Consider the following 18,001-nt stretch of genomic DNA (forward strand, 5'->3'; position numbering starts at 1 on the left):
GAATAACGTCCACCTGATAGTAGAGAAGCTTGAATCTTCGACTGGACTGGGATGCTTGATGCGAGGATGTTTCGCTAATAATCGCAGAAGCTTCCTCAGCTAAAATCCTTGCTCTGGTAGTCTGACTTCTATTTTGACTCTTTTAGAGAAGAATAACAGAAGCCAGCAAAAGCTGGAGTTACAAACCTAACCAGACCCCTCCTACCGAGAGGCAGACTGCTATTGGCTAGGGACTAACAACTGCTCTAATTAGAACCTATTGTGCTCTAGTTAGCACCCTCCTAATGACAGGGCAGCTGTCCCTCCTAACGATGGGACTGATGACTCTCCTGACAACTCTCCTGATGACGTTAATGACTCATTACCATGAACAAAAGACTGAAACTGCTTTGACTTGAGTACCCCATTGTAAACAGGGGACAAAGCGTGTCTCAGACCCCCTCCCCAGTTAAGGCTGGGTTTCAACTGTTTCACATACAATGCTTCCTTCACTCCCCTCTCAAACCATTTCTTTTCTCTGGCTAAGATTTTAACTTCCTTTTCCTCAAACGTGTGGTTAGTGTCTTTAAGGTGGAGATGAACTGCAGACTGAGGTCCACCGGCGCCCTCTCTGTGGTGCTGGTATAGCCTTTTGTGCAACGGCTGCTTAGTCTCACCTATGTAGTGTTTGTTATAGTTTTCCTGACATCTGACAGAATACACTACATTGCTCTGTTTGTAATTAGGGATCCTGTCCTTAGGGTGAACTAATGTCTGTCTCAAGATGTTAACAGGTTTAAAGTAAACTGGGATTTTATGCTGTCTGAAGATCCTCTGTAGTTTTTCCCCTACTCCTGCTAAATAAGGGAGAGACACTCCTCTTCCTCTTGGCTCCGTTTCCTGTCTGTCTGGTCTCTATGTTCTTAGGGATTTCTGCACTTTATCCAGGGACCATCGTGGGTACCCACATACTGTGAGGGCTTTCCGTACATGTTGTTCTTTAGCCCTTCCCTCTGTAGATGTGGGCACCTGTAGGGCTCTGTGTTAAAGAGTCCTGATCACCCCGAGCTTATGTTCTGGGGGTCGTTTGAGCCAAAGAGCAGATATTGGTCAGTGTGAGTGGGTGTTCTGTAAACCCCTGTCTGGAGCTGCCTGTTCTCTCTAATCATAACATCTTTTACAGTCTTGCTTTTACTGACTTTCATTCCCCTTCTCTCCAGAGCAAAAATTATTTCTCTAAGACTGCAAGGAAAGCTTGCCCTCAAATGTCAAAAATTAAATGGTCACATATGTACAGTTGTGGAACATTTCATTGATTACAAATGCATTAGAACGCATTCATCTCGGAGACGGGTTCATTCAGAATCAGCTACTTATCACAAATTGACTGACCTGATTTTGTTACCTTCTCATACATTCACATCATGTCAATGTCATAGAGTTCAAGAAATAGTTTTCTTATACTTTCTGTGGTCAGTGCATTTGCCCGTAGAAGCCGAGCATCCGTTCACTTCAATGGGACTGCATGGAGCAGTTTTTTTCATTGCCTTGAAACTTGACAATCATTAGACGAATGCCACGATTTTGTCCTGCCCCCGGACGCTCAGCATCTCTGGAGGTGAATGGAGCTGCGGGTGGGCCTGGACACTGAGCTTCCGCATGATGATTAGAGGATCAGTTGAAAGGCTGAATCCCATTTTGATCAACAGCTATTTTGAGATATACACAGTCACTTAATCATTGGGGGCTCAGTCCCGTCGCTGATTTTGTAAGTGAAGTCAAAAGACAAACTGCAACACATTTCTTGGTATTTGCTTGGTGAAATTACTTGACCATTTCCAATCTTAAATTCTTACAGCGTAAATAGAACACACTCATAGTATATCCTTGTTTTAGTTTAACATAATGTTGTGTGTTGCAGTAGCGGAAGTTGGGATTTTCCGAGCATGTACTGGTTAGTATGTTTGCAAGTAAAACTACCAGTTAATGCTGTTTCTGATATGTTATGTGGTTTACATTCATTGCTGTTACTGTTACTTACATTCATTGCTGTTACTCTCTTAAGCAATCTTCTGAGTTACCGTTGTAACCTGAAATATTTGTTTTGCCACACCATAGGTGTGAGTGTTAGCCCATCTAATGATCTTCTATCAGCATGCCTACAATGTCAGTGTTTAATGATTGTGAGCGATGCTGCCGCCGCTGCTGCCACCGCCGCTGCTGCTGCCGCTGCGTACATGTACCGTCGGAAATTACAGGGCAAACTCAGCCTGTTTGCTTGGGGGTTTTTTTTCCTGGGGGGGGGGGGGGTCAGCTTCAATGGGCTCAGGCACCTTACATAGGCCAGAATTAATATTTTGTGTGGATACAATTAATTATTTTGCTACAAGCAACTGCTGAATTTAAAACAACAAAAAAGTTGTTTATGGTACTTTAACGCAGCGGCAGCAACAGCAACAGCTGCTGCGTGCACTTTTTTTTATTAAATATAACAATATGAGTGTAGGAATGACAATCCAGCCCTTATGTACATGTGGCAACAGGTAGATAATTCAAATGATTATATAAAGAGCTCTTCTGGAAAGCAGAATTCATGTTGTGGATCAGCTGCAGCTTGTGGAAATAACCGCACATGGGGAGTCAATGCGCATTCACACAGACTGACCAATTTACTGCTCTGATATATTGAATCATCTTTACACTTATATTTATACCCCCTTTTTCACAGTTTTCTGTTTATATATATATATATATATATATATATATATATATATATATATATATATATATATATATATATATATATAGCTTAGTAACATAACACAGTGATACAGCAGTGACCACGGCACACCAGTTTTTTTTGTTTTTTTTTTAATGGGAGCAAGCTGGAGCGTGCAGCGTGTAGATAGACAGTGAGGGTTCCGATGATGAAGGAGATGATCCCTCTTTTGTTCTGGATGAGGAATCAGAGCAGGTGGGTTCACTGACGTGCACACAGATCTCCACTGCTTCTGTTTGCAGTTTCTCCAGGACTCAGGCACTATGAGCTCCGTCCCAGTGCCGAGTCCTGGAACTCAGAGATGCAGACACACACTGGCTCCAGGCGCATTTTGTTTAGTGTCAAGATCAACATTGGCTTCGGTTTTGTTTTGTCTTTCTTTCGTCCCTTTTGCACTCCTGAGTCACAGGCTTTTCAGTGATAAAGCTCTTTTGTCCACCTTTTCTCAATGAATTGTGACTTTTTTTTACTTTTTTCCCTTCGTTCAGGAATGGTCATATGCCGTGTGACTGGGCCATAAAATTGATTTGGTGCAAAAAGTAGGAAAAAGTAACAGGTCTTCTCAGCCATGTTTCAGTACATTTCCTACTGAAACATGGCATACACCAAATCCCATCACTCTGATGACTTCTTGTTTTCACACATATAAGGGTTCAAAGCATCACCTCTATGTGTAGGTTGGTGAACAATAGCTGTAGAAACGTGCGTACACCAGCCAGGATTTTTACATGATGCACCACACATTTCCACAGCCATTTCACTTTTGATATATCTGAACATTGGTGTGGAGACGGACATACGCCACAGTTTGTACATACACATGCTTTGTACATGAGGTCCCTGGTATGACAAAGTAACCTGGTTGACTAGAAGTGTTGTGACAAAGAAAATGTACTGTTGGCCATGCCTCTTGATGAAGCCATCTAAGGGATGTCTTATCTGGTCAAAATTGGGTTTTAGGGATTTATCTAACTTTAACTGGGTGTATTTCCTTCTCTCCCTCAGCCCCAACCAGTCCCAGCAGAAGACTGCCCCTCCCTGAGCCTGGTTCTGCTGGAGGTTTCTTCCTGTTAAAAGGGAGTTTTTCCTTCCCACTGTCGCCAAGTGCTTGCTCACAGGGGGTCGTTTTGATAGTTGGGGTTTTTCTGTAATTATTGTATGGCTTTGCCTTGCAATATGAAGCACCTTGGGGCAACTGTTTGTTGTGATTTGGCACTATATAAATGAAATTGATTTGATTTGATTTGATTTGTATAAAAGGCATGAAAAGAGCAATGAACATGTGAGTCCATGTGCCATTGAGAGGACAATGATCGAATCCCTGGAAAAGATGCCTACTTGGTACCATAGGGTCACAGACCATTTTCTTGAAAAAGACCAGAGGGCAGAATTTACCTATAAATAAATTTACAAATTTTATGATGTAAGGAGACAATGGGCTTCCTCTCTTTGAAAGACCAGCAGCCACCACTGCTCCAGAGCATATCTCCACATTTCCAGGCTAGACTCAACCTGCTCTCTACTCTCTCTCTTCAAGAAAAACTTTGATTCAACTCAGGAAGGTAAGTCATATAAATTGCCAACCTATAACTTACCTTCCTGAGTTGAATTAGACCACCATGATGATGATAATGCCTTTTTTCCTCATTTGTTCTCATTAATTCTGGAGATGTCCTTCCATTTTTTTTTTTTTTTTTTTGGCATCAGGTCATTTTTTTCTCTGCAATTGAACATATTTTCTTCTAATCTAAATTATCCACTCACTCACACTCATCTTCAAAAGCTTATCCTAGATCAGGTTACTAGAGCCTATCCCAGCAGTTATAGGGTGTCAGGGAGGGTACAACCTGGACAGGATGTCAGTCTATCGCAGGGCTACGTATAGACAAATTAATACATTCACACCCGCATGCACACCTCTGGACAATTTTTAAAGTTTCCAATTCACTTAACCTGCATGTCTTTGGATGTGGGAGGAAGCTGGAAACTCACATAAACACAGGGAGAACATGCAAACTCCCCACAGAAAGGCCACAGGCGGGAATCAATCCCATGACCTTATCGCTGTGAGGCAAAGGTGCTAACCACTAAGCCACCATGCTGCTTTTAAACTATCCAAACTTGTAAAAAATGACCAAATGCAGAAATGCATTGGTTTAAAAAAGTAACTTGAAACTGCCATCATTTGGATCATTTTCTGGTTAAGTGAAGTTTTAATGAAACAACCTGACTGACGTGCCCATGAAAATCATAGAGGGATATGCTTTGCAAACTTAATACCCATTACTACACTGGATGATGTTGTTCCATCAATATCAAAGATTTCGTGTCTGCTACCTACAACTCGTGGAATGTCTCAAACATAAACCTACTTCCAGCTATTTCATATATGCTACTCTGGAACCACCCCTAAACCCAAACAGTCCAACCGTCAACCCCACGGAGGTCCTTAGTATGGGTTTCATTAACATAAGATCACTATCCATCACTATCGTTCATCTCTAATTTGTCAACTAGTGCAGATAACATTCTGATTATTGGCGACTTTAACATTCATATAAATAAGCCTTCTGATCCCCTCTGCAAATCATTTATGGAAATTGTGGATGCATTAGGATTTCAGCAATGCATTCATAACTCGACGCACATTAGTGGAAATACCCTGGATTTCGTTTTCACACGTGGTATTGCTGTCACGAATATTGACATCATGCCTCTTGCTTCGGTGGTCTCTGATCACTCACTTATTAGGTTTACAGTTTCGCTGCCATGTTTAGTGGAACAACAACCTTATTTATCACCAGTGATGCCAGTAACGCGTTACTCTAATCTAACCACTTTTTTTTAGTAACGAGCAATCTAACGCGTTAATCTTTCCAAATCAGTAATCAGATTAAAGTTACTTCTCCAAGTCACTGTGCGTTACTATTATTTTAGCATTGTGGGTCGACAGCAGCATTGGGGGGCAGTGGGTCGGGGTTCGACTGAACTGCCCACTTTAAGCGAGCTGTGAGCTTTTCATCCGCAGTTTTCTGCAGCAGCGACGACTCGTCCTCACCTCTTAAAGCACGGTGACAACAGCACACCTGCACTGAGCTTTACAAAGACATTTTTATGCTTTTTCCTCCTTTATTTAGAATTATGAGCTGAGCTGCTCCGTATCTGCTCATTAAAAACAGCTGATCCTCCGCGACACATCAACAACTAACCCTATTTTCCACTCAAATGCACCTAAACTCTCTTTATGAGGACCACATGATGTGAAAACGCAACAAAACTTTCTTACCTGTAAATCTGGTCATGTTTTCTGCATAAATAAATGTTATCCATTCTTTGTGCTCAAACGCCAAAGGAGGAGTGAATCCAGGTGGAATGGGGGCATGGGGCAAGGATGTCCCCCCCCACAACACCCCTAGATTAAAGGTCCAGTTTTGAAGCCTGTTTTTTACTACAACTTCTAATACTACTTATAATATTAATAATTTTGACATGTAAAATGTTTAGAGAGAATTTAAATGTTAGAAAAATGTTAGAAAGAATTTAATAGTTACATTTATAAACAATGTAGGTTAGAAATTGCAAGTTTTACTGTTACAGTGCTGTCAACAGCTAAATATGAGGTCAAGAAAGAAGTCTTTATTTTCCTTTTTATAAAACAAGTATTTATTTTCATTGAAGTCAAGAAAGGGTGACTATAAAGTGAGTTTTGGCAAAACAGGTATCATTGTCATGTTGAGGTGGCAGAGGGTTGTTGTCGGCAGCTGGGGAAAGTAACTAAAAAAGTAACTAGTTGTTGTGCTGCTGCTTCACTCCCCCTCCCTTCCTGTCTTTTTTTCTGGCTGACTCATGGAGCTGATTGGACTCACCTGACTGCAATCAACCACACCTGTATTTTTATACTTCTACTCTTCACTCACTCAGACGCTGGAAACTCAGTTGCCTTCGGGGTATTCTGGCCTCAGCTCAGTTTCTTAAGCTTCTGGTCTTCCCTGGTTTTTGCCTTCTGACCCTGTTTTCCTGTGCTTTCAGATTTTGGACTCAATCAGCCTGGTCAGCCACCTGGTCCTGCTCTGGCTCAGCTCCATTTACCTCAGTTGGAAGTGTACCCTCACTGCAGTACCCTGGCTCATCTCTCCCTCCTCCAGTGCTTGGTTCATCTGTGCATTCAATTCAGTTCTATATTCACTTACTAATAAATTGTTTTATTTATGCTACTCCCGGTCGCTTTTCCTGCAAACGAGTTCTAACCTCTGCCTTGGGTGTTTTCACCATAACAGGAGTTTCCGGCCACAACATGGACTCGGCGGGAGAAGACCAGATCCGCAAGGCCCTCAGCTCGCAGAGAGCACTCCTTAGCCAAAAACAACCTCAGCTAGCTGCTCTCTCTGACCAACAACAGGCTTTAGCCTCTCAGGTTTCTAAACTCTGCACTCAGCTCACTGCACTTCATGATAGACTGTCAGCTATTCCCACATCCTCCTCAGTTACAGCAGCTCAGTGAGCTTCACCATTAGCCTCTGTACCCCCAGCAGCTTCAGCTTCTCCATCTCTAGAGCCATTTATCTGCCACCCCGAACCGTATGCTGGAGCAGTAGACAAATGTGCCTCCTTTTTACTCCAATGTTCTTTAGTATTTTCCCAGCGCCTGTCAATGTATTCATCTGATGCTGATAAAAGAACTTACCTTGTAAATCTGCTTAGGGGCGAAGCCCTGGATTGGGCCACTGCCTTATGGGGGCAGTAGTCTCCGGTTCTTGCCTCTTATCAAACATTTAAACAGGAATTCTGGATGGTGTTCAATCACCCAATGCGGGAGCAAGCGACCTCCCAGCGGTTATTATCCATCAGGCAGGACGCCCATAGTGTGGCGGCTTATTCTGTCGAATTCCGTATTCTTGCCGCGGAGTCCGGCTGGAATGACGCTGCGCTTTGGAGCGCATTTGTAAATGGCCTGTCTGAGACGCTTAAGGATGAACTGGCGGTCCGTGATCCACCCACTTCCCTGGATCAACTCATTTCTCTGGCAATTAAGATAGACAATAGGCAGCGGGAGAGAAGCTGAAGACTCGAGCGTGCGTCTTCCTCTCGTTTCCTTCCGGGTGCGGACCCCATTCCTTCTTCTTCACACCCCACTGGGAGCACACTCCCCGTGCCTGCATCGCCCCCTGCCGAAGAGCCAATGCAGCTCGGCAGGGCTCAATTAACTCCAGAGGAGCATGCTCGGCGGCTGTCGACCGGGGAGTGTTTATACTGTGGTACCCGGGGGCACATAATTCGTGAATGTCCGGTTCGGCCAAAAGACAACGCTCGCCAATAGACCCCGGGCTATTGGTGAGCCGTACTCAATTCATGGGTAAATGTTCCTCACGCACTCAAGTCCCGGCCACTCTCTTTTCTGATAATATGTCTCTTCAACTCCAGGCTCTTGTTGATTCCGGCGCAATGCTAATCCAGGTTTCGGCACTAGACAGCACTCCTCTTCCTTCGATCACTCACCAAACAGTACCTGTCATGGTCTTAGTTTCTGGGAATCGCCGGGAGTTTTTTGTTTATCGTTCCTCTCCTTCCATGGTGTTGGGGCATCCTTGGCTTAATCTTCACAATCCCGCGATAGACTGGCCGACAGGAACGATCTCTCGGTGAGGTGAGGCTTGCTACCTCCATTGTCTCCGTTCCTCCATTCCCCTCGCCAAGGGGTCTAAGGACAACACTTCCGTTCACGACAGATCTCTCCAACATTCCGGAGCAATATCATGATCTCAAAGACGTATTCAGCAAACATCGCGCACTTTCCCTATCACCTCATTGACCGTACGACTGCTCCATCGATTTGCTTCCGGGTGCTTCTTTTCCCTCCAGCCGGCTTTATAATCAGTTGCGCCCAGAGAGGGAATCAATAGAGAAGCATATTCAAGACTCCTTGGCAGCCGGTCTCATCCATCCTTCCTCATCGCCCTTAGGGGCAGGGTTTTTTTTGTGGGGAAGAAGGATGGGTCTTTACGCCCCTGCATTGATTACCGCGGATTGAATGCCATTACTGTCCGTAACAGGTATCCTCTTCCGCTGCATGATTCGGCATTTGATTCGCTGCAGGGGGCGTCCATTTTCACCAAATTAGACCTTAGAAACGCTTACCACCTCATCCGCAATAAGGAGAGGGACGAGTGGAAGACTGCGTTCAATACACCCCTGGGCCATTTTGAATATCTCGTGATGCCGTTTGGTCTCACTAATGCTCCCACCGTCTTTCAAGCTCTCATTAATGACGTACTACGTGATTTCCTCAATCGGTTTGTATTCGTGTACCTAGATGATATCTTAATATTTTCCAGAAACTTCCAAGAACATACACATGTCCGTTTGGTCCTTAATAGACTTCTTGAGAACCATGTGTTTCAGGCGGAGAAGTGCGCTTTACACCAGCCCTCCGTCTCCTTCTTAGGTTTTGTTTTCGAGCATAATCAAATCAAGCCTGACCCAGCTAAGATCACCGCAGTTTCCAAATGGTCCACTCCCTCCCCACGTCAAACAACTTCAGCAATTCCTTGGATTTGCCAACTTCTACTGTAGGTTTATCCGTAATTTCAGTCAGATAGCTGCCCCTCTCCATCAGCTCACATCCTCTAAAACCTGTTTTCTCTGGTCCCCTGAAGCCAATCAGGCCTTTAACACACTCAAACATCGTTTTACCACCGCCCCTGTCCTGGTCCAGCCCGATCCGGATCATCAGTTCATTGTGGAGGTCGATGACTCCAACATTGGGATTGGGGGCCGTCCTCTCCCAGCGGGCTGAGGGCGATGGGCAGCTCCACCCTTGTGCCTTCTTTTCTCAGCGTCTGTCTCCCGCCGAGCGCAATGATGACGTGGGTAACCGGGAACTCCTGGCAGTGAAGGAAGCACTGGAGGAGTGGAGACACTGGTTAGAAGGTATGTGCATTCCCTTCATTGTATGGACAGATCACAAGAACCTAGCTTACATTCAAACTGCCAAAAGGTTAAATTCCAGGCAGGCCAGGTGGTATTTGTTTTTTGGACGATTTAATTTTTCTCTCACCTACAGACCCAGCTCTAAGAACACCAAACCTGATGCTCTCTCTCGGCAATACACCCCCCTCAACAGCAAAACCACCTCTGACCACATTCTCCCTGACCAGATGATAATTGGGGCTCTGATGTGGGACACTGAAAGGGTTGTCAGGGAGGCACAGGTTCACCATCTGAATCCTGGGGGAGGTCCCCCTGGACATCTTTTTGTTCCACCATCTGCAAGTTCAGCTGTTCTCCAGTTCATTCACACTGCCAAATTCGGCCCTATGGCTGAACTCAAAGCTAGAATGCATGATATCTTAGCTTCACGTTTGGGGAAAATGCTCAATCAGTAGATAGTCTTGTGGATAGTTTAAACTCGGTGCTCAAAACTACACTCGACATGATTGCGCCACCTTTGTTAAAACCACGCCCCCCCAAAACAGTCACCTTGGTTCAATGACTATTTGCTTGACCCCAAGCTAGATGTCTAGAACGGAGATGGCGTAGTTCAAAATTAGAAGTATTCCACCTTGTGTGGCATGATGCTATCTTAGACTATAAGCATGCATTAATGGTTACAAAGCGGACCTATTACTCTGATTTGATCACCAAAAACAAGCATAACTCAAAGTTTTTGTTTGACATGGTGGCAACATTTATACATGGACAACCACCTGTAGTTCGCGCTCCTTTTACAGCACAAGATTTCCTGGATTACTTTGAGAAGAAAATAGAAGACATTAGGTTGAGCATATCCCAGCATGCCTTAACCCAGCCACTACACTCTGCTATTGAGGTGGGTGCCATTACTGAGGCATTGCCTAGATTTAAAGAATTTGATAGTATCTCACTAGGCGTGCTGACAAAACTCGTAATGTCTACAAAAAGTACAACCTGCTTATTTGATCCTGGAAATGATTAATCTCTCATTAACTTCTGGATCTGTTCCTAAATGTTTCAACTCTGCAATGATTAAACCATTATTTAAGAAATCTCATCTTGACCCTAGCGTAATGAAAAACTATAGGCCAATATCAAATCTATCATTTTGCTCTAAAATTCTGGAAAAAGTGGTTTCACGGCAGCTTGTGGACTACCTTACTAAAAATAATCTGTTCGAGCCACTGCAGTCTGCTTTTAGAAAATACCATTCCACAGAGACAGCTCTCACTAAAGTGGTGAATGATTTTCTACTTGCAATGGATTCAGACACCACTACAGTTCTGGTGCTGTTTGATCTCAGTGCTGCATCTGATACTGTGAATCATCATATTCTACTCGACTGGCTGGAGAATCATTTTGGGATTACTGGGAGTACCATGGTTGACGTCATACCTGACCAGTCATTCTCACTGTTTTGTAAAATAACACTACCTCTAACCTTGGTGACATGAAATTTGGGGTTTGCACCCCTTGGGCAGATATTGCGACATTTTGGGGTTACCTTTCAACGCTATGCTGATGATACTCAGTTATACATGCCAATAACTGCTGGCAATCTCATCTACATACAGTAAAACCCTTATGACTACCTTGCATCAGTGAGAAGCTGGATGTCTAGCAACTTTATACTTTTAAACTCTGATAAGTCTGAAATGATGGTTCTTGGTCCAGTGAGACATCGGTATCAATTTGACCAGTTAACGCTTAGCTTAGGTTCATGCGTCACACATCACACTGACAAAGTGAGGAACCTTGGTGTAATTTTTGATCCTACGTTGTCATTTGACCTCCACATTAGAGATACTACAAGGAGTGCTTTCTTCTGCCTGCGAAATAGATTTGTCCCATCCTGTCTATGGATGATGATGAGACCCTGATTCATGCATTTGTCTCTTCTAGATTAGACAACTGCAATATTAGCATTAAGGGTCTTCAAGTGGTTCAAAAAGCAGAAAGTTTGACCACATTACCACCATTTTGGCATCTCTTCACTTGCTTCCTGTCCCAGTGAGATCACATTTTAATGTTCTGCTACTAGCCTATAAAACTGTTCACAGACTGGCACATCCCTATCTAGCTGACCTACTTAAACCCTACGTACTGACCCGGACTTTGTGTTCTCAAGGTGCAGAACTACTTTGTGTCCCTAGCATGAATAAAAAGTCTGCAGGTCACAGAGCTTTCTCTTATCGTGCCCATGTTCTGTTGAATGACTCCCTGCATCAATAAAACAGTGAGATTCTGTAGAGACTTTCAAGTCCAGACTTAAGGCACACTTATTTTCCCTTTCGTATGGCTAGCATACTGGCATAGTATGTTTCTATGCTTTTTACTCTTTTAATTCATTTTATTAGGAAATGGAGCTGGCCGCGGCCTCAACTTTATCTAAATTCTGGGTCTTTTAGTGAAGCTTAGGGCTAGTGGCTGGTGATCACCTTAGTATTTCTTCTGTTTTTTTCTTGCTTAATGCTGACAAATTGCACTGTATTTGTCTTTCTGATGCTTGATTCTGCTTTTTTCTTTTCTCTGTTTCAGGTGCGGCTTCATCCAGAGATGGGTGTGGTATCTGTTCTGGAAACCGTCCTGTGCACGGCAACATTTCCTGTATGTTCGTTTTGTGAATTGTTTTGTAATTTGTGTCTGTAGCATGGCCCAAGCAGAGGGTCACCCCTTTGAGTCTGGTCTGCTTGAGGTTTCTTCCTCAGAGGGAGTTTGTTGCTCTTGGAGTTGGTAAGGTGAGACCTTACTTGTGTGAAGCATCTTGAGGCAACCTTGTTGTGATTTGGCACTATATAAATGAAAATAAATTAGAATTTAAATTGAGAGCAGTTTCATTTCTTTGGCTTGATTTTTACTGCTTCATTGTCAGTGTCAGTCTGAAGTGGACCCATCATCTCTGATGCACTCATGATTTTTGCACACATCAGTGAAAATTTGAGCCATTTCAGTTTGCCAATTTGATGTAAGGCAAAGAAAGAAAAACAAACTAGAAAGAAACCTGTGGATTATAAATGAGTTATGTACTGATATTAGTAAAGTTTTGGCAATTTTTTTTTTACATGAAAATCACAATTTAACCTCCAGAATCAATATAATTCAGATTCAGTTGCTTATATGTGAGGAAGATAAAAATGCAGTGCTGATTTTATTAAGCAGAAGGAGCAAAGTATTTGAGTATGACATAACATTAACTGTTTCAAGCAGATATAAACAGAAATATTGGCAGACAGTTGTGAGAGAGGTCACTCTGGGATTTCCTCAGAGATCAAGCTGAGCACTGACAAAAGTGTACTTCTCAGAGTGTCAGCCAGAGTGTAAATTTGTCTAGTCTTTACTTGCATATGAAATGACTGAGATGCACCGGATGATTGCGTGCTGGGTGATCGCGTGGCAGACACATACTGAGCTAAGGTGGGGAGTCCAACTAAACTCCAGCCCAGTGGGCTAGAATCCAAGAAGAGTTCTGCTGCCTGATGTGCTGCTGTGGCAAACGCTATGATACTCCAACTAAGCACATATTGGCCAACCCTACTGCAAGCTGCTTTTACCACATTCGACGCACCCAAGTCCACCTTAAAGTGTTTCATTTATTTAATTACCAAAAACACAGTATTGTGTTCCACAAAAAAACAAAGAAAAGAAAAATCAGAAAATGTGATGTCATTTTTCTAAAGATGGCTTATGGTATGGAGTCTTTTTTCCACGTGGAAGTTTTACAAAACAAACAAAAACAACATATTGTAACATCAAATTGCAATACTTGTGGAATTGCATTCCTTGAAGTATCATGATACATATACAGCACTCAAGCATCCAGATATGTATCCTATAGGGAGACAGGTGTATCATCTCAGCACGAGTATTTCATCTCCAGCATTTTACATATACCTAAACTGCTCATAATGCACATTTCTGACCTGTTGCGTAACTTTCTTTTCTTTACTTACCCTTGGACCCGTCCTCTTTTTTGCTCCTGCTGGAGTCGGATGTTCTCAAGCTTCAGAGGACTGGGGATGAAGCCAATCTCACAACCCTCTTTCACTAAGCGACCAATCCACCAGTCATTGTTGAACTTCTAAACATAGCACCAGTCATGTAACACAACAGACATACCCACAAGAAAGAAAGAACAAAAGAAAGAAAGCATGTCAGTTCTTTGATTATTAACTGGAACCGGCCGTGTTTTGCTCTGACAGTTGGTGCTGAAGATGTACCTCTTTTATATGGAGGAAATCCTTAGCGTCGAAGGAGATGGCTGTGGCCGGTACTGGAACATCCTCATCCAGTGCTCCACAGTAGCTGACATTGGTCCTTACAGCAAATGCCACAGGTTTTGTCTGGAGATTAGACAAACAATTTTATATAGATGGTGAGTCGTGCTGCCTTGGTTCTGCTCGACTCTCCCTCCCTTCCTGTTTCTCCAGGTGTCGCGTCATGGAGCTGCCTTCACACACCTACCAGTAATCACAAGCACCCAGTCCTGTCTCTCTATAATCGCCAGAAACTCAGCTTTGCCTGCAGGGTACCTGGCCTCAGTATTCCTATCAATTAATAATTTCTTTGTGTTTTCCTTGTGATCAGTCCTTGTATACACTGATATCTCTGTTTTTTTGCTCTCCGCCATACCTGCCGTCCGTCGGCTCTTGCGCAGACACCTGGTTCTGGATCTGTTTCCACACTCCACCCGCTCTGGTCTTCACTCAGTTTGCGCCCTGGTCAAGCCTGTGTCTCCCTGCCTTGGTGCCTCCTTGTCGGCCTTTGTACATTTTCAATATTCTGTTAACCAATAAATTATTGTTTGACTTTGTTGACACTCAATACATTCTAGGTCCTCACTGTGACTTTTGGTCTATTCCTAACACAGTGCATGTATTCAATAATGTAGTTTTATGCTTTAACATGTAAAACAAAATCAAACCACACTTCTAATTACTTTCCAGCCTCTATAGGTGAAGGAAATCAATATATTACACAGTAGCGTAATGCTGCACTGGTATAACCACATTATAATGGCTCCTAAATACATTAAAAATAGGGATCATAATAGGTAACATTAGAGATATTATGAGGAGTGCTTTCTTCCACCTGCGAAATATAGCGAAGATTCATCCCATCCTGTCTATGGCTGATGCTGAGACCCTGATTCATGCATTTGTCTCTTCAAGATTGGACTACTGCAATGTTCTATTTTGTGGTTTACCGCAGTCCAGCATTAGGGGTCTCCAATTGGTTCAAAATGCTGCTGCAGGACTTTTGACACGAAGCAGAAAGTTTGACCACATTACACCCATTTTGGCATCTCTTCACTGGCTTCCTGTCGCTGTGAGATCAGATTCTAAAGTTCTGCTACAAACCTATAAAATTGTTCACGGACGAGCACCTACTTAGCTGACCTAATTAAACCCTATGTACCGGCCCGGGCTCTGCGTTCTCAGGGTGCAGAACTACTTTGTGTCCCTAGGGTGAATAAAAAGTCGGTGGGTCACAGAGCTTTCTCTTATTGTGCCCCTGTTCTGTGGAATGATCTCTCTGCATCAATAAAACAGTCAGATTCTGTAGAGACTTTCAAGTCCAGATTTAAGATGCACTTATTTTCCCTTTCGTATTGCTAGCATACTGGCATAGAATGTTACTATGCTTTTAACCATTTTAACTTCATGTTATTAGGAAACAGAGTGGGCCGGGCCTCAGCTTTATCTGACGCCCGGCTTCAGATAAAGTCTGGGTCTTTATCTGACGCCCGGCTTCAGATAAAGTCTGGGTCTTTTAGTGGAGCTTAGGGCTAGCGGCCGGCGATCACCTTAGTATTTCTTCTGTTTTTCTTGTTGCTTAATGGTGACAATTTATACTGTATTTGTTGACTTTCCGATGCCTGATTCTGTTTTTTTCTCTCTGTTTGAGGTGCAGCTCCATCCAGAGATGAGTGTGGTGTCTACTTCTGCAATCCTCCCATCCTGTGCACTGGCAAAATTTCCTGTATTTTCGTTTTGTAAATTGTTTCATCAATTATGTTGATAGCATGGCCCAAACAGAGGGTCACCCCTTTGAGTCTGGTCTGCTTGAGGTTTCTTCCTCAAATCATCAGAGGGAGTTTTTCCTTACCACAGTCGCCTGCGTGCTTGCTCTGGGGGTTGGTAAGATTAGACTTTACGTGTGTGAAGTGCCTTGAGGCAGCTTTGTTGTGATTTGGTGCTATATAAATTAAATAAATTGAACTGAATTGAAACTGAATTATAGTCCAATTTTTAAAGCTGTAAAAATGCTCTAAACTTTGACCAGACACATGTTTCTCACCAAAATGTTGATAAGGACCTTTGTATCCCCTGCAAAAGCTTCAACTCCAGTATGTCTGGTGGCACAATGGTATAAAATTGGGTAGTAAGTGGGTTGTCACTATCGAACTACCTTGGCTCTCTCCAGTTGAATGGTGGCCTGCTGCTCCCTCTCCTGGCGACTTTGTCCGGTCCCTTGGCTCTGGCTTGGGCTCTGGGTCTGGACATGGGCCTGTACCTCCCTCTCCTCCTCCAGAGAGACATCTGAGTCTGATGGTCTGCTAGTATATGAATCAGCTGAGCCCTACAAATATTACACAGATGCTACAGATTAGTGGAATTGTACATTAGCTACAGAATTAGCTTAAATGCTTGTGTAAGTCCTGATCATTTACAGAAACAAACTACTACGTGTTCTCCTAATTTTGCACACCCACTGCTTAGTTATTGACCACTGGGAGAATTTTATTCATTTTTATTTTCATTTTTATTATTGTGAATTTTATTCACAAGTGTAACTCTACATTGTAGCAAAAAAGAAGGGTACACCCTAAACAGAAAGCCCGTCGATCACAGGTCACAGAGACAGCAAATCATTCTCTCCTACAGTCAATTTAGAATTAAAATGACTTATATCAAGTTTGCTTTCAAACAGTTTTTGAGGAGGTGGGAGTCAGGCTACAGTAGCAGGGCATCTTAACACCAATGAAGGGACATTCACTGAGATCCACAGTGAAGATGACACTACGTTTGGTGCTTTGGTCACTTTTACATGAGGACAAAATTATTAGCCGCGCTATGAAATTTAATATTTTCTTCAAAACTTTATAAAATGTCTTTTTGTTGTTGTTTTTGTTTTGTTTTTTGTTTAAGAGAATAAGGAATTTTCAACATAGCATTTCTAAATGTCGTGGTTTTATTTGGGATGCTTACATTATTTTACTTTAAACACAGAAACAAAATTATTTCACAAAAACCCTAAACTACCAGGCTCAAAATAACTAAACCCCTCTGACGATAATACGAGGTCTGTTAGAAAAGTATCCGACCTTATTATTTTTTTCAAAAACCATATGGATTTGAATCACGTGTGATTACATCAGACATGCTTGAACCCTCGTGGGCATGCAAGAGTTTTTTCACGCCTGTCGGTTACGTCATTCGCCTGTGGACAGTCTTTGAGTGAGGAGTGGCCCACCCTCTCGTCGATTTTTCATTGTTTAGGAATGGCTCAGAGCCTGCTGCTTTGTTTGATAAAAAATTTTTCAAAAACTGTAAGGCACAACTGAGTGGACACCATTCGATAAATTCAGCTGGTTTTCAGTAAAAATTTTAACGGCTGATGAGAGATTTTGGTCTGGTAGTGTCGCTTTAGGACGGCCCACGGCGCCTGACGGCGATCTGCGCTTCGAGGCGGCAGCGTCTCGCCATTTCAAGTTGAAAACTTCCACATTTCAGGCTCTGTTGACCCAGGAAGTCGTCAGAGAACAGAGAACTTTCAGAAGTCGTCGGCATGAGTTTATTCAGACATTCCATTGTTAACGGACATTTTGTAATGAAAGAATGTGCGGGCAGAGTCACATGTCGGGCTGGACCCGACCGCAGGGGGTCGCGACAGGAAAAACACCTCCGTTGGAAACCTTAACGGGCAAGTTGGAACATGCCCAAGCTGTTAAACAATTTCTCAGTTACTCACTTGTTGAAAGCCATCAAAAGCCGCCTGAATTTTACAAATGGTTTTCAACACGGAGGTGTTTTTCCTGTCGCGGCGCACACAGATTCGGCGAGTCGTCACGGAAACGACTCGGCGAATTTGCACGCACGTCTTTCATTACAAAATGTCCTTAAACAGTGGAATGTCCGCATAAAGTCCTCATGCCGGCCTCTTCTGAATCTTCTCTGTTCTCTCACGACGTCCTGGGTGAATTAAGCCTTAAATTAGGATGTTTTCAGCTCGAAACAGGCCGACGATGGCGCCTGGAAGCGCTGCACGACATCC

At 43.1% G+C, this 18,001-nt stretch overlaps 1 protein-coding gene across 3 annotated transcripts in view; it reads right to left on the reverse strand.

Moving 5' to 3' along the window:
• LOC117513757 (voltage-dependent L-type calcium channel subunit beta-4-like) overlaps nucleotides 1–18,001 on the reverse strand; it is a 240,032-nt gene that overhangs the window by 123,833 nt on the left and 98,198 nt on the right. For all 3 annotated transcript variants that reach the window (XM_034173992.1, XM_034174000.1, XM_034174008.1), the window contains 3 exons: nucleotides 16,136–16,306; nucleotides 13,945–14,067; nucleotides 13,678–13,805 (listed from right to left, as the gene is read on the reverse strand). In XM_034173992.1, the coding sequence (XP_034029883.1) occupies nucleotides 13,678–13,805; nucleotides 13,945–14,067; nucleotides 16,136–16,306 (422 nt within the window). The remainder of the gene's footprint in view (nucleotides 1–13,677; nucleotides 13,806–13,944; nucleotides 14,068–16,135; nucleotides 16,307–18,001) is intronic.

Source organism: Thalassophryne amazonica, chromosome 1 (genome assembly GCF_902500255.1).
Source record: "Thalassophryne amazonica chromosome 1, fThaAma1.1, whole genome shotgun sequence".
In the NCBI taxonomy this organism is placed as follows: domain Eukaryota; kingdom Metazoa; phylum Chordata; class Actinopteri; order Batrachoidiformes; family Batrachoididae; genus Thalassophryne; species Thalassophryne amazonica.